Source organism: Macrosteles quadrilineatus, unplaced genomic scaffold (genome assembly GCF_028750875.1).
Source record: "Macrosteles quadrilineatus isolate MER2022 unplaced genomic scaffold, UCM_ALF_1.0 Scaffold_51__1_contigs__length_872494, whole genome shotgun sequence".
Taxonomy (NCBI): Eukaryota; Metazoa; Arthropoda; class Insecta; order Hemiptera; family Cicadellidae; genus Macrosteles; species Macrosteles quadrilineatus.
Window position 1 is genome coordinate 286,645 of NW_026542644.1, and position 17,482 is coordinate 304,126.

The 17,482-nt window shown below is 34.4% G+C and overlaps 1 protein-coding gene across 3 annotated transcripts; it reads right to left on the reverse strand.

The window, feature by feature from the left end:
- Nucleotides 1-4,191: 4,191 nt before the first annotated feature.
- LOC129005993 (MIT domain-containing protein 1-like) lies at nucleotides 4,192-17,050 on the reverse strand. Of its 3 annotated transcripts, none has more exons than XM_054435074.1 (5): nucleotides 16,935-17,050; nucleotides 14,567-14,724; nucleotides 9,162-9,400; nucleotides 7,718-7,920; nucleotides 4,192-6,902 (listed from the first exon to the last, which is right to left on the reverse strand). In XM_054435074.1, exons 2-5 carry the CDS (start codon nucleotides 14,685-14,687, stop codon nucleotides 6,740-6,742), a joined length of 726 nt encoding a protein of 241 aa, XP_054291049.1. In that variant the 5' UTR covers nucleotides 14,688-14,724; nucleotides 16,935-17,050; the 3' UTR covers nucleotides 4,192-6,739. The 3 variants fall into 3 exon arrangements, with proteins under 3 accessions (XP_054291049.1, XP_054291050.1, XP_054291052.1); XM_054435075.1 differs by having other exon boundaries at nucleotides 16,931-16,947; XM_054435077.1 differs by lacking the exons at nucleotides 14,567-14,724; nucleotides 16,935-17,050 and adding an exon at nucleotides 12,309-12,405.
- Nucleotides 17,051-17,482: the final 432 nt, after the last annotated feature.

Below are 17,482 nucleotides of genomic sequence, written 5' to 3' on the forward strand. Positions count from 1 at the left end.
CAAAATGGTAACTGAAAAAACGAACTTACTAATAAAAACATCTGAGTTTGAAGTTAAAGGGCCAGGAAGCTTCTAAATAACGATATCGTGCATTATCATAATCAATATAAGTACTATATGAGGTCCAGATTTATAGCTTCTCATGCTGCAGTTAGAACTATCATCATCATTCTAATGTAAAATCTGACGTATCTCTGACGTAAAAATATTTAGTACATGATGAATAGTACTTCCTTCCATATTTTCCATGCTTGTGGATTAACATTTATGTTTGCCATTGATTAAATATCTCCCCGATGGCCAGGTGTGATATATAGTCAATGGTTATGCTTGAGTAATAATATTGTTGACTCTATATAAATAGATTGACGGCGTAAACAAAATACCCCCGCCGCAGCAAACCTGCAGACTAAGCAAATTTCCATTTGACTGATTGGATTTACACTGAAATGTCTACTTAAAAATATAACATTTATTCCCTATTTAAATATAATTATTTTAACAAGTACTTAGGTTTGTACTTAGGTTTGCTGCATCAGGGAGGGTAAAACTGTTTTTTTTTGTAAAATTTTAATAGTTAGTAAGAAATAAAAACATTTTCCAAATTTGATCAAAATATGTTCATAAACAAGCAAACTACAACAGTTTACTTATTCTCCATAAGAATAACATGGGAATTTTAAATTTACTATTTTTTGGAATTTTCTCCGTAACCATTAGGCGCATAATAACGCTTCAATATACTAAATTATTTGTTTTTTTAAGCTCTACAAAATGGTTTGGAAAGAAATTGCTAAATTTTATGTTTTTTGGGTCAAAAATGGGAAAAACCTATTTTTACCCCATAAAACCCCCCGTAAACCCCCGTTCTCATGGTCCGATCATGCTGGATCGCGAACTCGTTCGAATAAACGTAGGTTTACACGTTTGTACCAAATTTCATCAAAATCGGATCATTTTTGCTCGAGTTATCGTGCTGACGGACACACATATATATATATATATATATATATATATATATATAAATATATAAATATATAAATATATAAATATATATATATATATATATATGAATTTGAACGGATGGTGTTTTTGGCCTCTAGGGACCTCAAAACTAAAAAAAAAATCGGTCCCGCGTCCAGGTCTTACCATGAGTACTACGGTAATAGCTTATTCCCTATATGGGAAAATCGCTAAAAACAGTTAGTTGTGTTTGGTTGGTCGTGTTCATATTTTGATCACAATGGGTTATTGTCTGCCTCTCAGTTTTCCGGTCCAGTTTATCCAGGGTGGATGTCCTGTGGATATCCAGTGGGGTCACACCCCGCATGCTCAGAAAGTACTGTTCCATCAAAAGAAAGGCTACCCAAGTACGTTAGGTTCACAATCTGGAGTATTGTAGGCATTTGTTCGCTGAACTTCGCATTATGACTGTTGTAAATGTCTATATTTACCAATCTTTGTTAGCTATTAGGGACATGGAAGAAGATCTTGTTTGTAACAAGGATGTCCACTTCCACAAGAAATAGAAACAATGTACATTTAAGTAGCAATAGATTGAGTAAAACTAATAACTGTTTTCCTGTTACAGGCATAAAGTATTACAAAGCTCTCCCGGAAAGTGTTCGTCATTGCGGAAGTCAAAATTTACAAAAATTGTAAAAGATTGGCTTGAAACGAATCCTTTTTATGAATCTGTTGAATTGCATGATGCTCTGAAGGCTGGCCATTGTTTTAATTTGTAGTATGTGTTACAATTTCATTTTCTTTTGTTTTGTATTTTTTGCCATAACTGCATGGTTTGCTGTGCATACCAATTTCAGCATGCTTTGTAATGGTGAACATTTCATTATTTATATGAATTGGTTTGTTTTATTTTTAACATAGTTTTGACGTTACCTATTGTATTTATTACTGAATGGTACAATAAATCTCTTGAAGTAGCAGAGAGTCTTTTTCATTGTTTTAGCCCCTTCGAGTGAGGTGATTTTGCTGGGGCTACCTTGTGAGACCTCAGTAATTAAGGCTTTTGATACTGTGTGAATCATATAAGACACAATACAATAGTTATTTGTGCAACTAGTGAGAAAAGTGAGCAATTGACTCACTCGAGAGAAATCCTTACTCACGAGCCGTAGGCGAGTGAGGATTGGTTTCTCGAGTGAGGCAATTGTACTTTGAACTCGAGTTGCACATTATACTTTTCCTACAGTTACCATAAAACAAATAAATTGGTGAAGAAACATAACCTATTTTTACACAAAAGTGAACTTTTAATATAACATTTAATGTGAAGTGACAAATACAACAGTACAACAGCTGACCAGCTGATTTACAGCCAGTGCTGCCAACGTATTTCGCGCGCATACGACGTTGCCTGCATGTTACGCGCTCACTATTTCGTGCCTTCACGTTGCAAATCTGGAGTGAGACAAAGTAATTAGACTGATGAGCGAATTGGCCACTTTGCTTTCTCAAATCAGTGAGAGAACATGTACATTGTTAGGTAACTGTAGGAAAAAGATATTTTTTTATTTTTGACATATGATATTTACATGTATAATCACGGCCACCTTTAACTCCAGGCCGCGGCCTGGTAGAATTGGCAACGCCAAAAGTACGTGTTGTTTGGCGCCAGACGTCCCATAAGATAACGTAGCAGACAGGTGACATCAGCTCATTAATTCGCGTATTATACATTCAAATGTAAATCTATGAACATAAATTTATTAAAATATTGAAAATAAAACATATAGAATCAAAAACCCAAACAAATATAAATTGAAAATCTATTTCTGTACATTTAAAGTGGAGTCAATATTTTCCTAGCCCCAGTAACCAGTTGAGGTAGGGGTTTTTTAAGATCGTACGGTAACACGCTAAAAAAACTACTATCTTTCTAAAGTATCAAAATTATAACATTTAAGAAACATCCTTTTTGGTAAAAACGTTTTTGATATCAGTTTTCATTTTAATTACTGTATATGTTTCATAAACATCTGGACCCGGGACCAATTTCCTTTTTCGTTTTGAGGTCCCTAGAGGTTGAAAACACTAGTTCCAGAATATCTGGAACTGATATTCTAGTTACAAAACCTCTTTCAACAGATTAAACCCTACTCTTTAATCTGTGGTCTTACCACACAAACTCCTAGCTCTCATATTTCATTCATAAATACATGTAAGAATGGTTCGGTCACCCTGAGTGAATGTGATGGCAAATAAGATAAGTAAATATTAATTTTGTTGTGTTAGATTACCATTATCAGTATTGCCATAACGAAATGGGTACTGTACTCCACCTAGGTGCTAGCAAATACAATAGGAGGGGTGTAGTGTAGAATGTTGTGAGATGATCTGTGTAGCTTTGTTACTCACTAAGATCAGCGTTTACTACAGTCAGGATCATAGCAAAACTATCCATTATATCATAAATTGCCCTTTAAGGTCGTAATTCCTTTCTAAAGGGAACTTTTCAATGTTAAAAATACCTCCGCTGTACTTATTTGTTTGTTATTCTTTCAATTTATTACCTTATTAAAATCAGGTGTGATTATTTGTTTCTTTTACTGTATTTTGTTTATTTCAGGTTAACTTAACCAATCAATAGTTTTATTAATACTTATGATGTCAAACGCCCCGTGGGTAGGTAATAGCTAGTTTATTTAAAGCCCGATGATCAGGAACAGCTGGGTCCAGTTTAGAACCATCAAAAAGCTTGTATTATGCAGCATCACCAGAGGGCGAAGGAGGGTTTTAAAAATTACAAAAAACATGTTACGTAATATATGGACAGCCTATGATCCCAGTGTCGACCAGTTGCCTACGGAATTCCAAATACGCAGATGACACGAGACAAGATACTCGTTCATACAATCCTAAATATCTACACAGTCTTGTTGAACTCGTGGTTTCTCCAAAGCGAATGGGGGCACCAAGTGTGGTTGTGGCCCTGTAAGCTGTTCTTCCTTGCCCTCCTTGTATCCGATTTTTCATCCCCTTTTTATGCCCTGAGGCCTCAGCTTAGTTCCGTGCTAGTTGTTTCTATTTGAAACTAAAGCACAATCATTTTGGTGTATTGAAAAATCTGTGAATTACCGAGTAAAATAAATATATCTAAAACAAACAATAAACAAAGAATGAATTAGGATAAAAATATAAAACATTTTTTTTATTTTCAAATTTTATTTCAATTAATCTATGAAAAAATAAATAATGTATAACTCTTAATATTAGTTTACAACATTGGTAGTCCCTATGATAGATATAAGAGCACAAGAAAACTTGTACAGTATAAACAAACTAAAGATAAAATCAACTTTTAATATTGTAAGTAGTCCGCAGCAGTGGCTCTAGAGTTTCCCATGTTAACCTTATGAGTACTCACATTTAAATGGAATTCAAGAAATTAGTCAGCTGTTTCAACTAAAAAGGTTGGTTCTATGGATATCCAAAATCATAAAAAGTTATTTTACCAACAGAGTGCAGCACTATTATTTTTTTCATTTCTGAAAACAGCTAATTTGAACTCAGCAGTAACAAAAAACTGTGATACGCAATGAGAACTGACTGTCAAAGTAGGATTGTTTACAGTTATGTTTATGTTTTTAGTTTCATGAATGATTTGTGATATTTTGTGAATCTTTAATAATTTATTTTCTATTGTTTGGGTGAAGTGGTAGAACATTATGGCTATGGTAGATGTGTAATACTATAGTATACCGTAAATTTAAAGAAGCAAATTTTATCATACTTTGTCCTCCCTCATTGCAAATGCAAAGCTTGAGTATGTACTAAGCATTTTATACTTATATGCCAATCCTGTATGAAGGACGGGTACTCTGCTAGTTGACTATATATGTTTTCCTGATGTTTTATTTATTTATTAAGTGCGGAGCTTCACTATAAAGGCAGGTAAAGCCATTAGGTCTGCCTGTTGGGGTTGAAATAGTTTTAAACAAAAAATTGTATAGTCTTTATCAGCTGATTTACATTGATAAAAAAACCCAGGGGGTATTTTTTACCTATTGGGGTTATAAAAGCATGACAGCAAAAATCGATACAATTGGAAAACTTGGCCGTACCTAAATCTGGTACCTACAGTAATGATTTCATTTGTCTCACCGTAGCTAATCCTGGTACGATTTCATTTGTGTCACAAGCATTGGCAAATGATAAATAAGATAAGCTACTTGAAACACATGAGGATAAGATAGTCAGACTATTTTAATAGAACTTCTACAAAAAAACTCAATGGTACTCAAATAAAAATCGTAGAAAATACTAAATTCTTTTGTACACATTTCTTAAATAATTTTAAAACAAAGGACTATTGGTGTTGTTAAGGTCGGGATAAATTGTATAAATGAGATAAATTTGATAACTGATCCAGCTCAATTTGTTTGGTATTATTATTGACTATATACAAATGTCAAAGTGGACAACTCTTACATTGTATACAGTAAGGATAAAAATGGACATGATTTGATTTAATTGAACCTAATTGTTTAATTTTGTCTTATAAAGAATAAAGCATACATAAGTCAGTGGTAGAACGTAAAAATCATTCAAATAAGCCTTTCTTAGAATAAAAAAAAAGAATTTTAAAATATTAATTGTATAAGCAATAAACAAAGTAAACAACCAATGTTTAGGGTGTAAGTCAACTACAATACACAGTTGTACAACAACTGACACAACCAGTAACGGTGATTGAATGTTCAAATTTTGTAGTTGACTAGAAATGGAGACGACGTAATACAAAAATATTACTTTTTCCTTTGGAATTCAAAAATCGCTGTTACATGCTCTAGTTCAAGTCATAACATTGTACAAGGCGTAAAAGGATTTTTGGTCTCTTAAGATTGTAACTTATAATGTGATTTAAAAAATCATTATGATTCAAGACATGTTAATTTGTTTCACTACTTGGTAACTTTAAGACGTGTCATATATTTAAAAATATATCAAAACGTGTAAGTTACTCAGTTTTTCAACCAGTCTTGTAATCAACACTGTTACACAGAATAACCCCTCAATCTTGGGCTAACATTTTCTTCCTTGTTTCTCGTCATGAAGTATGACATTCTGAACCTTGGTAAAGACATTTCTTTTGTTTAAATTGTGTGTTCTGGACTAGTATTTTAATGCATTAACATTAAGTTTACATTTCCAATTACGTAACACTGAAATTGCACCTAGACACTAACTGGAAAGTATATTGTTATTTTTGTTACTTATTCGGACAATTCAAGCACATTTTCGAGGCCTACATCCTACACTTGTTTTGATATCTGCTCAAAGATTTGAGAAACTAAGCTTCCTTAATCCCTTGCGCTCTATGCATCCTCTTCCTAAAGATTAGTTTAAGATAGATGTACAACTTAACTGGAACAAATAGTTTTAAGCTCTGAATTTCCTTTAAAAGAGTTCATCCCCCAAAGAAATTTATAAAAGATGTTAGCTTGCGTTGGTCCGGACGTTGTCTTGGTGGAAGATGTCAGCTTGCGTTGGTCCGGACATTGTCTTGCTGGAAGATGTCAGCTTGCGTTGGTCCGGACGTTGTCTTGGTGGAAGATGTTAGCTTGCGTTGGTCCGGACGTTGTCTTGGTGGAAGATGTCAGCTTGCGTTGGTCCGGACGTTGTCTTGGTGGAAGATGTCAGCTTGCGTTGGTCCGGACGTTGTCTTGGTGGAAGATGTCAGCTTGCGTTGGTCCGGACGTTGTCTTGGTGGAAGATGTCAGCTTGCGTTGGTCCGGACGTTGTCTTGGTGGAAGATGTCGATTGTTGTTGCATGACATGGTCTCCAGTCGAGGTCGTAGTTTCCCAAACAGAACTTTCCCTCGGGAGGTTTGAAGTAGTCTAACCCTCGGCCCAGCCTGATGATCCATCCGTTACTCAGCCTGTAATAATGGTATTTGTAATTTTTTGTACAATATAAGGTGGTTATGTCTACGTCAAAACAATTTAATAAGAAAAGAATCAACCCTGAGGTAGTTAAAAAAATGTATAGTTTCTATTAACTGTTGCTTTTGCTAGTTGAAATGGGACGCCACCTAGGTATGTATTTTAACCCAAATATGCGTGAAGGATGGGTGAATGAAGTGACATGCCTTGTGTAGCTTTGTTACCGACTAAGACCAGCTGTTTAATTAGCCAGGATCATTTACTAAAATCCAATTGATCAAGGAGCTGGGTCCAGTTTTAAACGATCAAAAAACTACTGACATATCTTAGGATCGAACCATCGACCTTCTCATTACTAGGCAGCACTATAGAATAGAATAGATTTAGAATAGAATTAATTTATTGGTCATTCAGTCATTATACTATAATTACAATAGACTTCGTCAAGTTTAAACAACAGATAAAAAACTATAGATAGTCATAAATACACGAGAGACATAAATAATAATCGCTACCTACTTTAAAAAATCACACAACCACCAAGCTATCGATCTGCAGTTCAGATTGTACTATAAGAGTAACGAGATTTTTTATGGACATGTATTGATAGTGTAGCATTGTAAATTTATGAAACTTAAATTGATGTAAAATTGTATAGCTTACTAAACAACTTTTTATGTTGGCTTGTAATTTTTTATTTGTAATGACTTTTTAAGGCTTCCATTTTTCTTTAATAAATTAACCTGTTTAATATCTACGCTACTTTGTCTAACTGTCTGTGTGGCAATAAACACATATATTTATTTATCACCTGATCTGACGGTCGTGTAGCGTAGAAGAGAAGTGTACTGCCAATGTAATGCTGTGTTTCACCCGTAGCTCCTCACGTAACTGGTCGAGCCACAATCGCTGCTGCTCACTAGACGAAGGATCTTCCGACGTCACTACAGTCATCTCTCTCAAACTCGCACATTTCTTCACGGCCAGCTCACTAAATCTCAGCAAGTTCTGACACTGCAACAGAAGATTACATTTGTGATGTTAACAATAACAAAAGATTGCCTAGACTTGGAGTCTAGACTTTACCTCGGCCAGGTCACGATCGATTGTCAATGTTCCTTCGTGTTTTTTGTAATGTGTGTCCGTTCTGTGTACAGTTGAACCTCGTTTGTACGAACCTCGATAAAACGAATTCCTCGATAAGACGAATTTTTTTTAATCCCTTTGACACTTTCATACAGGTCAATGCTAAAAACACCTCTATACAACGTAGTAATTAAGTTAAAAACCTCCATAAGACGAATTTGTTTGTGACATGGGCTAGGACTGATTAACCTCTATACAACGAATATTCTTAGCACAAAACCTCTACAAGACGAACGTGACCTCTATAAGACGAATTTAGCATAATCTTAACCTCCATAGTACGTAGTTTTCAAAACAAACAGAAGCTTGTCTCAACATGAAACCCCCACCCATCCCTCCTCCTTCCTCAGTCATTGTTTGGAAAAACCTTGGAGCGAGGAGAAACCTCTATAAGAAGAATAACAGCAGCATTAAACCTCGATAAAACGACCCTCTTTATTAAGAATACCTCTATAGTACGAATTTTTCCCGTACCCCTTGAAATTCGTCTTATAGAGGTTCAACTGTATCGTGTTTTGTATATGTTTTATTTATTGAGCTCACTTGACACCTTGAGGCCTGAAGATGGTTCAAAACAAGAACTGAAACTAGTTGCCTAAATCAGCAACAAAGGATTAATATATGCAAGTATTGTAAACCATTTTAAGTATAATACAGTAATCCGGAGGCTAAACAACTATTTTAAAATAAAAAAAAGATTGCCGGTTTGATCCTGAGAAAAGTCAGAAACTTGTTGATGTTTTGAAACTAAACCCAGCTTTTCTTGATCATTGGGAAATGGTTCTGGCTAAACAACATGAGCAGGTCTTAGTCAAAGAGGAAACACTCAATGGTACACTTAAAGTGGTGTCTAGCACTAGTTGCTGGTGTCTAGGGCAAAGTCCAACACTGCCCTCCTCGCCTTCGTGTACTACAATGATCACTGTGGAGGAAGACCCAGTGCCCTGTGCGTTAGGATTGTGTGCTCACTGCTCGAGCTCTTCTTTGCTCTTCACATGTATAAGAGTATGGTTTTGAAAACGTACCAAACTGTTTTTAGGTCAATTATTTAAAAAAAAATTTTTATATCAGACCTTTAGAGGAACTTAGCCCATGTAAAAACAATTTACCTGATGAAAGGTTCGTATGTAAGGATCCTCTAGGAGAATTGACTTTACGTCAGAGATCAAGAACTTTCCGAACACAGATTCGTAACTGTGTCCGATGGAGTTATGCTCTATTACAATCTGCTCATGATGGTTCATCCTCTTTTGTTCATCTTCCATGTGCTTTTTCAAGACTTCTGCACGCCCCATGTACGCTTCCACTTTATTTCTGTAATGCTGCTTTTTATGTTGGTCTGAAATGCCTGCAAGGAAAGAATTTTTAATACTTGGGATACTTTTAACACTATAACTATGACCTTACGTCAAATCAAATATTTCATTGAGCCTTTAACCCTCCAAGACTTTTTTACAAGCGAAGCTCGGCGCTGGTAACACACGTTTGTATAGTAGCACTAACCTCAGCTGTCTAACAGTAAATGACCGCTCAGTTAGTTAAGGCATTGCACTGACGGTTGAAGCGCTGAAGTCTTGCAGGGTTATCCATATTAAGCTTACTAATGTGTGGTTTAGCCAGTGGGATGGCCTACCGAGAATAAGGGGTGTCCTGGGGTGGAAGTTGACGGCATCATTGAGTTTAGTAAGAATTGCACACAGCAACGGTTTTGCTTCTTTTTACACTCATACGGAGAACTCCTTTTGCATTTTAATTATGGTTAAATGTGGACATATCATGTTCGAATGCTCACACCATAACAGACATAAAACAAAGCCAACTTACAAATTTACAATGATAAGATTTTCAAAAAAAATACTGAGACAAATGGATAAGATTAAAAAATGTAAGCAAGGCCACACTAAAAAAACGGGCCGTAATGCTCGTCAAGCATGACGTCACGATAGAAGACAGCAATGACGTAGGTATTTATTTTCCAAGGAAAGACTAAAACAAGCAGCTGATCACAAACGGCAAACATTACGTCATTCTATCGTTCTATCGTGACGTCATGCTTGACGAGCATTACGGCCTGTTTTTTTTAGTGTGGCCTTGGTGTAAGGGTCAAGTTAAAAGATAATTGATATTTACTAGTGTCAGCATTTTACTATGACACAAAGTTCCTTCCTGTTGCAACACAACTAACAGCTGTCAGACTGTTTTAAAATAGCTTGGCATTATAACAGCTTATAGCCAATATGTACAATGACAATTTGTCACATTTCTCAATTGGAAGTATGCAGAAAAGAATTGGGACTCGTAGAATCAATGATCGCCAGGGTATATAGAGTAGACGTACTCATTAACGAGAGACTTAAGTATAAGTTTTTCACTGGCTTGGTATTGTTATTGAACTGGCTTTGGTTGTCGTCGCCGACATTCTCAACCGCATTTCAGTTTTATTTTAAATAATTAAGAAAAAAAAAAACTCTCATATTCAGTTTTGCCCTCCAAATTTCGCAGACTGATGACAACCAGGCCTACGCACAGGCACCTGCCCATGTAGGCCTATCCCATAAGTATGGCAGATTCATTAACAATTATAGTTGTACTACTATAGTTATCTTGCTCTCTGTTTTTATTTATCTGTATCTTTCTGTATATATTGGGATAAATAAACGTATTTCATTTCATTTCATTTCATTTCACATATTGTTGTCTCGTTTGTAGTTTTAATTTAAAATAAATTTTGTATGTCCATATTATTTTTTATCAAACAGTGCAGTCTATACAGTGTGTAAATTAAGTATGGAAACAAATCTGTATTTTTAAAACCGAAATAGATAGAAATATTCTATTTGTGGCAATAATAGTTAACAAAGATTCCGCAATTTTTCACATGAAAAATATTTTTTTACCCCCCTAACAGGGTAGGTGGTAGGGGGTGACTTATTTTTTTCAAATAGCAACCCCTATTGAGTGACCCCTCATTTTGAAGAGTTTGTCAAAAGAAACACAATGACGCAAATCCGAGGTGAATATCTCACTCCTAGCCCAAATGGCGGATATTCCAAAATTTGATTTATTGTACGTGAAAAGCACCAATTTCACAAATAATGGAAAGAAATCTGTATTTTTAAAACCGAAATAGATAGAAATATTCTGTTTGTGGAATTGATTGTTGACATAGGTTCCGCAATTTTTTTAATCAACAATATTTTTTCAACCCCTTTAACAGGGTAGGGGGTGGGAGTGACTTATTTTTTTCAACAACAACCCCTATTGAGTGACCCCTCATTTTGAAGGGTTTGTTAAAAGATAAAGAATGACGCAAACCCGAGGTAGATATTTCACCCCTAGCCTAAATGGTGGGTAATGAAAAATTTAATTTTTGTAAAAAAAAGCCCATTTTGGAATATCCGCCATGTTAGCTAGGAGTGAGATATTCACCTCGGATTTGCGTCATTGTGTTTCTTTTGACAAACTCTTCAAAATGAGGGGTCACTCAATAGGGGTTGCTATTTGAAAAAAATAAGTCACCCCCTACCACCTACCCTGTTAGGGGGGTAAAAAAATATTTTTCATGTGAAAAATTGCGGAATCTTTGTTAACTATTATTGCCACAAATAGAATATTTCTATCTATTTCGGTTTTAAAAATACAGATTTGTTTCCATACTTAATTTACACACTGTATAATAACAGGCACAATATAACAACTTATGATGGTCAATAATGAAGATAGCATCAAGTAACTAGTAAGCTAAATCCAAATGTTGATCAAGGAGAATGTTCCAGGGAGTTTTACAGATCACTGGTAACATGTTGAATATGTTTAAACTGGACACCGGTCAACAGTTAAGTGAATTCAACCACATACAAATTGAAATGTACTAGTTCTACTTGCGGAAAGTAAATAAAAGAAACGTCTTATCATTAGTCTATTAGGTCTGATGATGATTGGTGTGTCAAAACGAAATCGATCACCACTTACCATCTTTTATGTATATTTACCGTCTTGTGGGTACCGTAACAGTATAGGTGTAAATATATGTTTTAAGTGTTACAAGGCGTTTCTTTTACTTACTTCCCGTAAATTTAATAACACGTACAATGCTGATCAAGAAGTTAATGAGTTCTACTTGCTAATGACAGGGATTTGTTGAACTTAAAATTTAATACCTATAAACACTTTTCTTGATGCAACATACACAATATTGTAGCTGTGAAATTCTTAAACATAAACACTTTCACTAAAAAAAAATTATAATATCAAACCTCTAGCTGATCTTTCCGAAGACGATTCATTCCCCATTATAACGTACAAGTATATTAGTATATCAAACAGCACAAGTTAGTTTTGTGTGACACTTTAAAAAACACAAGTTGGATTAGCTAAATCAATTCTGTTCAGTTGGTGATAAGCAACAACTGACTGATGTTGAGGTGTGAAAAAAGATAAGATAACATTCTGTCTCAATCATTTCAAAGATTGCTGAGGTATTCAAAACAACTGAAAATATTGATTTCAAAAGAAGTACTAGCCTAACTACAATTTTGTTATTTCATTTTTAGAAAATTGTTAGCAGAAATTTATATTTTTAACCTCAAACAGTTAAATTAAGTATGTATTATGAATAATCTGTGCATATATCATATTATTTTGGTATCATTAACTATATGAAAAGAACAAATGTTATACAAGAGATCCGTTTCTTAATTTTTATAACATTTTACGAATGCTAAACTTAATACACATTTTCAAACAATCTAGTGTTTTAGAGACCCGAGAGTAAAGGAAGAAGCCTTCTGATAGCAAGTCAACCCAACCCTCTCCTCCCTTTATAAATTATATGCTGACCGTTTTTTTCACTTTCTTCCTCGTAAATGTTACAATCTGTGTTTTTACTATTTGGTTATAATTCAAGATGGTGAGTTTGTATGGATTCTAAATAGATTGTTTTATTTGGTTTATAGTTTTTGATTGATTGGTGGGAAAACATAATAGGCTAACATCAAAACGTAGTCTACATTCACAGGATGAAAACAATCTTCGATTAATCCAAACAGACAAAGAAAATAAAAATTAGATTATATTGAAGTTTGAAAATGGACTGTCTGAAAATGGAAGTTTTGTAACATGTAACTTCAAGAGTAATATATAAGGCTAATGTCATAGTGAAGTTTTTTTTTTCAATTAACAACCTCAAAATGTCAAAGAGTAGCCTATGTATAATCTATGGTATAATCTACCACCATGGAGACAGTATAAAGGTCTTTGACTACCAACTGTTAAATAGGTTGTGGAAATAACCAATTTTTTGTATACTAAAGAATCGGTCACAATTAACTACTGGTGCTAAGTTTTATCAAGCTACAAATAAAAAAAAAACTAATCAACGTTAGTTCATGCCTAGAACTTCAAAATCCAATAAAAACAACTTTTTACAAAGGTAAGTGTTCGTAAGTTTTTACGAATGAACAATACGGTAAATAATATTGTATGTATTGTATTAAGTATATTTTTGGTTTTGCAATTTTCTAAGTAGGCCTATGATAAAAGTGAAGTACTCCATGAATTTAAAGCACATACTTTTGTCTATGGACGCTAGGCTCCAGCCCGAGATCGTTTTTACATTACCTTAAACTAGACCTAGCCGTTGCAAAATTATCACTCGGATAAAATCCATTGGTGATTTGGCAGGATTTGAATACAGGACCGATGTTCTGCGCTCTAACACTAGACCAGCTCGCTCCCCATTAAAGCACATACTATGAGATACCGATAGCCTGACCAATAAGGCAAAACTCCCATGTATAAGAGATATTAGGCCAGTAGCTACCAGTTGGGAACACGGAAGTATGTAATGTATTGGAAACAGAATGTAATAAAAGGCAATTAATAGTTAATCAAGATGGAGAAGAGCAGAGGTAAAGATAAGTACTATAATAAGAGAGAATATAAGAAGAAATGGGCAGGACTGATTGTTTAGACATACGAAAAGAGTAGGGAAAATAGAATTTTGTGACAAGTCGGTTAAAGAAGCCTTGGAGAAGGACCTACGAAAAGATTAGGCTAATAAGTTTGGACAAGGTTGACTTATTGAACAGCTGTCCACGTATATTCACTCTTGATCATAGTTGATTTGTTACTGTTAAGCATGCACAACAATGTACTTTCACTGTATTGGTTATAACCGTTAAATGAATAAATAAATAAATGCGGGGAGGAGAGGGAGCAAACAGCATAGCGGAGAAAGAGGAACTTTTGAAAGTATAAGAGAAGATTGAGAGGCCTAGTTCAGACCTAGATTCAGAAATTAAAGGAACGAAAGTGTAAAATATGTATGTGTCTAAAAGACCATTTCTATAAAAATAAATCTACTCTAAATGTACTCTTCTGGTCTGCAGGTAAACACTGTTAAAAAGTTGCGAAGGTAGATACAATATTCAACATATGTTTGTTCCTAGTCTATTTTTTTTAGTTTAAATAGTGAAATACATAAATATCTACTGATAGATATTCTTAATCTTACTTTTCAAAGAGTCGAGTAGAAGCTGAATACCATCCTGGTAGCAAACCATGGCTTCAGTGTATCGGTGGGATTCGTCCAGTTCTACAGCTCTCTTTAATATTGTTATAGCCGCAGTCTCCATTTTGGCTTTGCATTAACTGCAGACCGGCACATTAGCTCTAAAAAAAAATAAAAACTTACATGTTTAACTGTCTAAACTTTGATATCCTATTCTATCGGATGATTGAATAACAACAGCATTGATTCAAATGATGAACTAACGAAAACTTAATCCTTCTACTTAGGCCCTAACTTATCAATTGTGACAATCAATAGGCTAATATGATAAAGGCAGATACAAGAGTTCTTTACAACATTTTTTTAAAATTAAAATATAAATTGATAAATCACCGTACATTAATTATTAATCATTGAGATAAGGACGCTACCATAGAATAACCAATACAAGTAGACTTCTCATCCCATTTCAAATTTTGAAGCTTGTTTTTCGTGTTCAGTGACTTTGATCACTAATATCGACAAAATTTTGTTTCTATTATTGTAGGGTTGATTTAATGATTTGTGCTTTACTGTTTTTTGTACAACAACAAACAAAATAACTAGAGGACAAATTGTTGTTTATGATTAGGGCCTATATCATATTTGTTTAAACGAGGTTTTAAATTACTGAAATAACAAGAAACAAATTGTAAACATAACATGACCTCTACAGTACACCGGACAGAACTAACAATAAAATTGTCGGTACTTTTGTATTATAAGGAAGCCAATGCTTAGACAGTGCTGCGGCGGTTGTGTTAGGTTGGGTTATCATACATTTTTATGACTCATCTGGTATCGTTCGGTTCATAACGAAACGAGGAAAGTCCTACAAACATATTTTGATAACACAATCGCTGCAGCGTGCTGTAAAATAAGTGGCCTCCGTATAATACGAAAGTACCAAATTGTCTTCAGCTGTGGTATAAGGATGAGAAATCTACTAAGAGTATGTTTAATCTAAGACACCACCTAGGTGTGTAATTTAACCCAATATGAGTGAACGATAAATGTAGAATGGTGTGGGAAGATCTGTGCAGCATTTCTACTGACTAAGATCATATGGCTCTTGTAAGAGATTGAAAATTGTATGTTTCTGAGTGATCAAATCAAGATTTCTTGTATGTAACCTAGGCCTAAGTTGTTTTGGAGACAATGAGAAGTGCATGCTGTAAAATATCACAGAGGCCTAGATTATGTTGTAAGTACATACATCTAACGAAGTGAAGAGAAAACTTACAATGAGTAAATAAATGTAACAACTCTCCTTAAATCAAGAGGCGCTTGTTAGTTGTTTGTGCTCATAATAGGATAGGCCTGGCCTCTGGCCTGGCTGGCCTACACCAGCTGCACATGGTCTGAGACCTAATTGAAAAAAATTAAATATTTATTAGTGCCCAAAAGGGCCAGTAGGGGTCTCTACAATCAGTACTATCACAACGTAGATAATATTCGAATCGTTAACTGTAAATGTTGTTGCCCATGTCTAATTGCATAAAGTAAATATAAAAATAACCTTAAATATTAAACCTAAAGGTAATGCTAAATACCCCCGCCGCAGCAAACCTGCAGACTAAGCGAATTTCAACTCGTCTGATTACATTTATACTAAAATATTTCCATAAATAAGACATATTATTCCCTATTTAAATAACATTAGATTTAACGAGTGCTTAGGTTTGCTGCTACGGGGAAGGTAAGTGTTTTTTGACCATACGTCAATAGTATAGGATGAAATAAATAAATTTGCCAAATTTTATCTTATATACCCATAAACAAGTAAACTACAACAATTTTCATTTTCTTCATAAGAATAACATGGGAATTTTTAATTACACTATTTTTGAATTTTCTCCGTGACCGTTAGGCATACAACAGCGCTTCAATATACTAAATTATTTCTTTTTTTAAGCTCTACAAAACGGTTTAGAAAGAAATCACAAAATTTTTTGTACTTAGGTTGAAAAATGGGAAAAACCCATTTTTACCCCATAAAACCCCCCATAAACCCCCGTTCCCATGGTCCGATTATGCTGGATCGCGAACTCGTTCGAATAAACGTAGGTTTACACGTTTGTACCAAATTTCATCAAAATCGGATCATTTTTGCTCGAGTTATCGCGCTAACGGACACATATATATATATATATATATAAATATATATATAAATATATATATATATATATGAATTTGAACGGATGGTGTTTTTGGCCTCTAGGGACCTCAAAATGAAAAATTAGATCGGTCTCGGGTCCAGGTCTTACCATGAGTACTACGGTAATAGCTTATTCCCTATATGGGAAATTCGCTAAAAGATCGACTAACAAACCATTACGAAGAGTGAGACGCCTCAAATTACTAATTGATTATTGTATTCTGATTTCATGTATACTAAGGAATTGCAATAAAGACCATGGTTTTTAATTAAATAGAATATTGATAAGAATACTGATAAAATTTGAAGTACAAACAGAAACAGAAAAACATAACAACAACACATGTTCAATTCATTTTAACCAACAGATGGTGTTAACGAAAAGAGATCTTTTTTTTCTTCCAGATATTTTTCCCTTGACTACAGAAAATGCTAAAGGTAGTTTCAGACTTTGATGAAACCATTGTTTTTATAATACAACTGGTTTTCATTGGCGTTTTCTTTCATTTATGGGCTTGGATTATGGTTCTCATTTACATTGACTGGTGCAATTATTAGACTTCTCCACGCTACATAAAAATGACAGTTAAACGTCACTCGTCAGTGAAAGTTTTTTTTCAATGACCTTATAAGTAAGGCCATAGATAAAACATACTCCCTTGTGTTGGTTAGTCTATGGTAAGGCGCATAATTTTGTAATGAAATTTAAGAAATGTATTCAT

What these genes read in the sequence shown, in the direction of transcription:
- LOC129005993 (XM_054435074.1), bottom strand. Translation starts at nt 14,687, where the DNA reads ATGGAGACTGCGGCTATAACAATATTAAAGAGAGCTGTAGAACTGGAC. An exon ending in ACATACGAACCTTTCATCAG is followed by an intron (nt 7,921 to 9,161) that starts GTAAATTGTTTT and finishes CTTCTGTTGCAG; the next exon opens with TGTCAGAACTTGCTGAGATT. An exon ending in CTACACGACCGTCAGATCAG is followed by an intron (nt 6,903 to 7,717) that starts GTGATAAATAAA and finishes CCATTATTACAG; the next exon opens with GCTGAGTAACGGATGGATCA.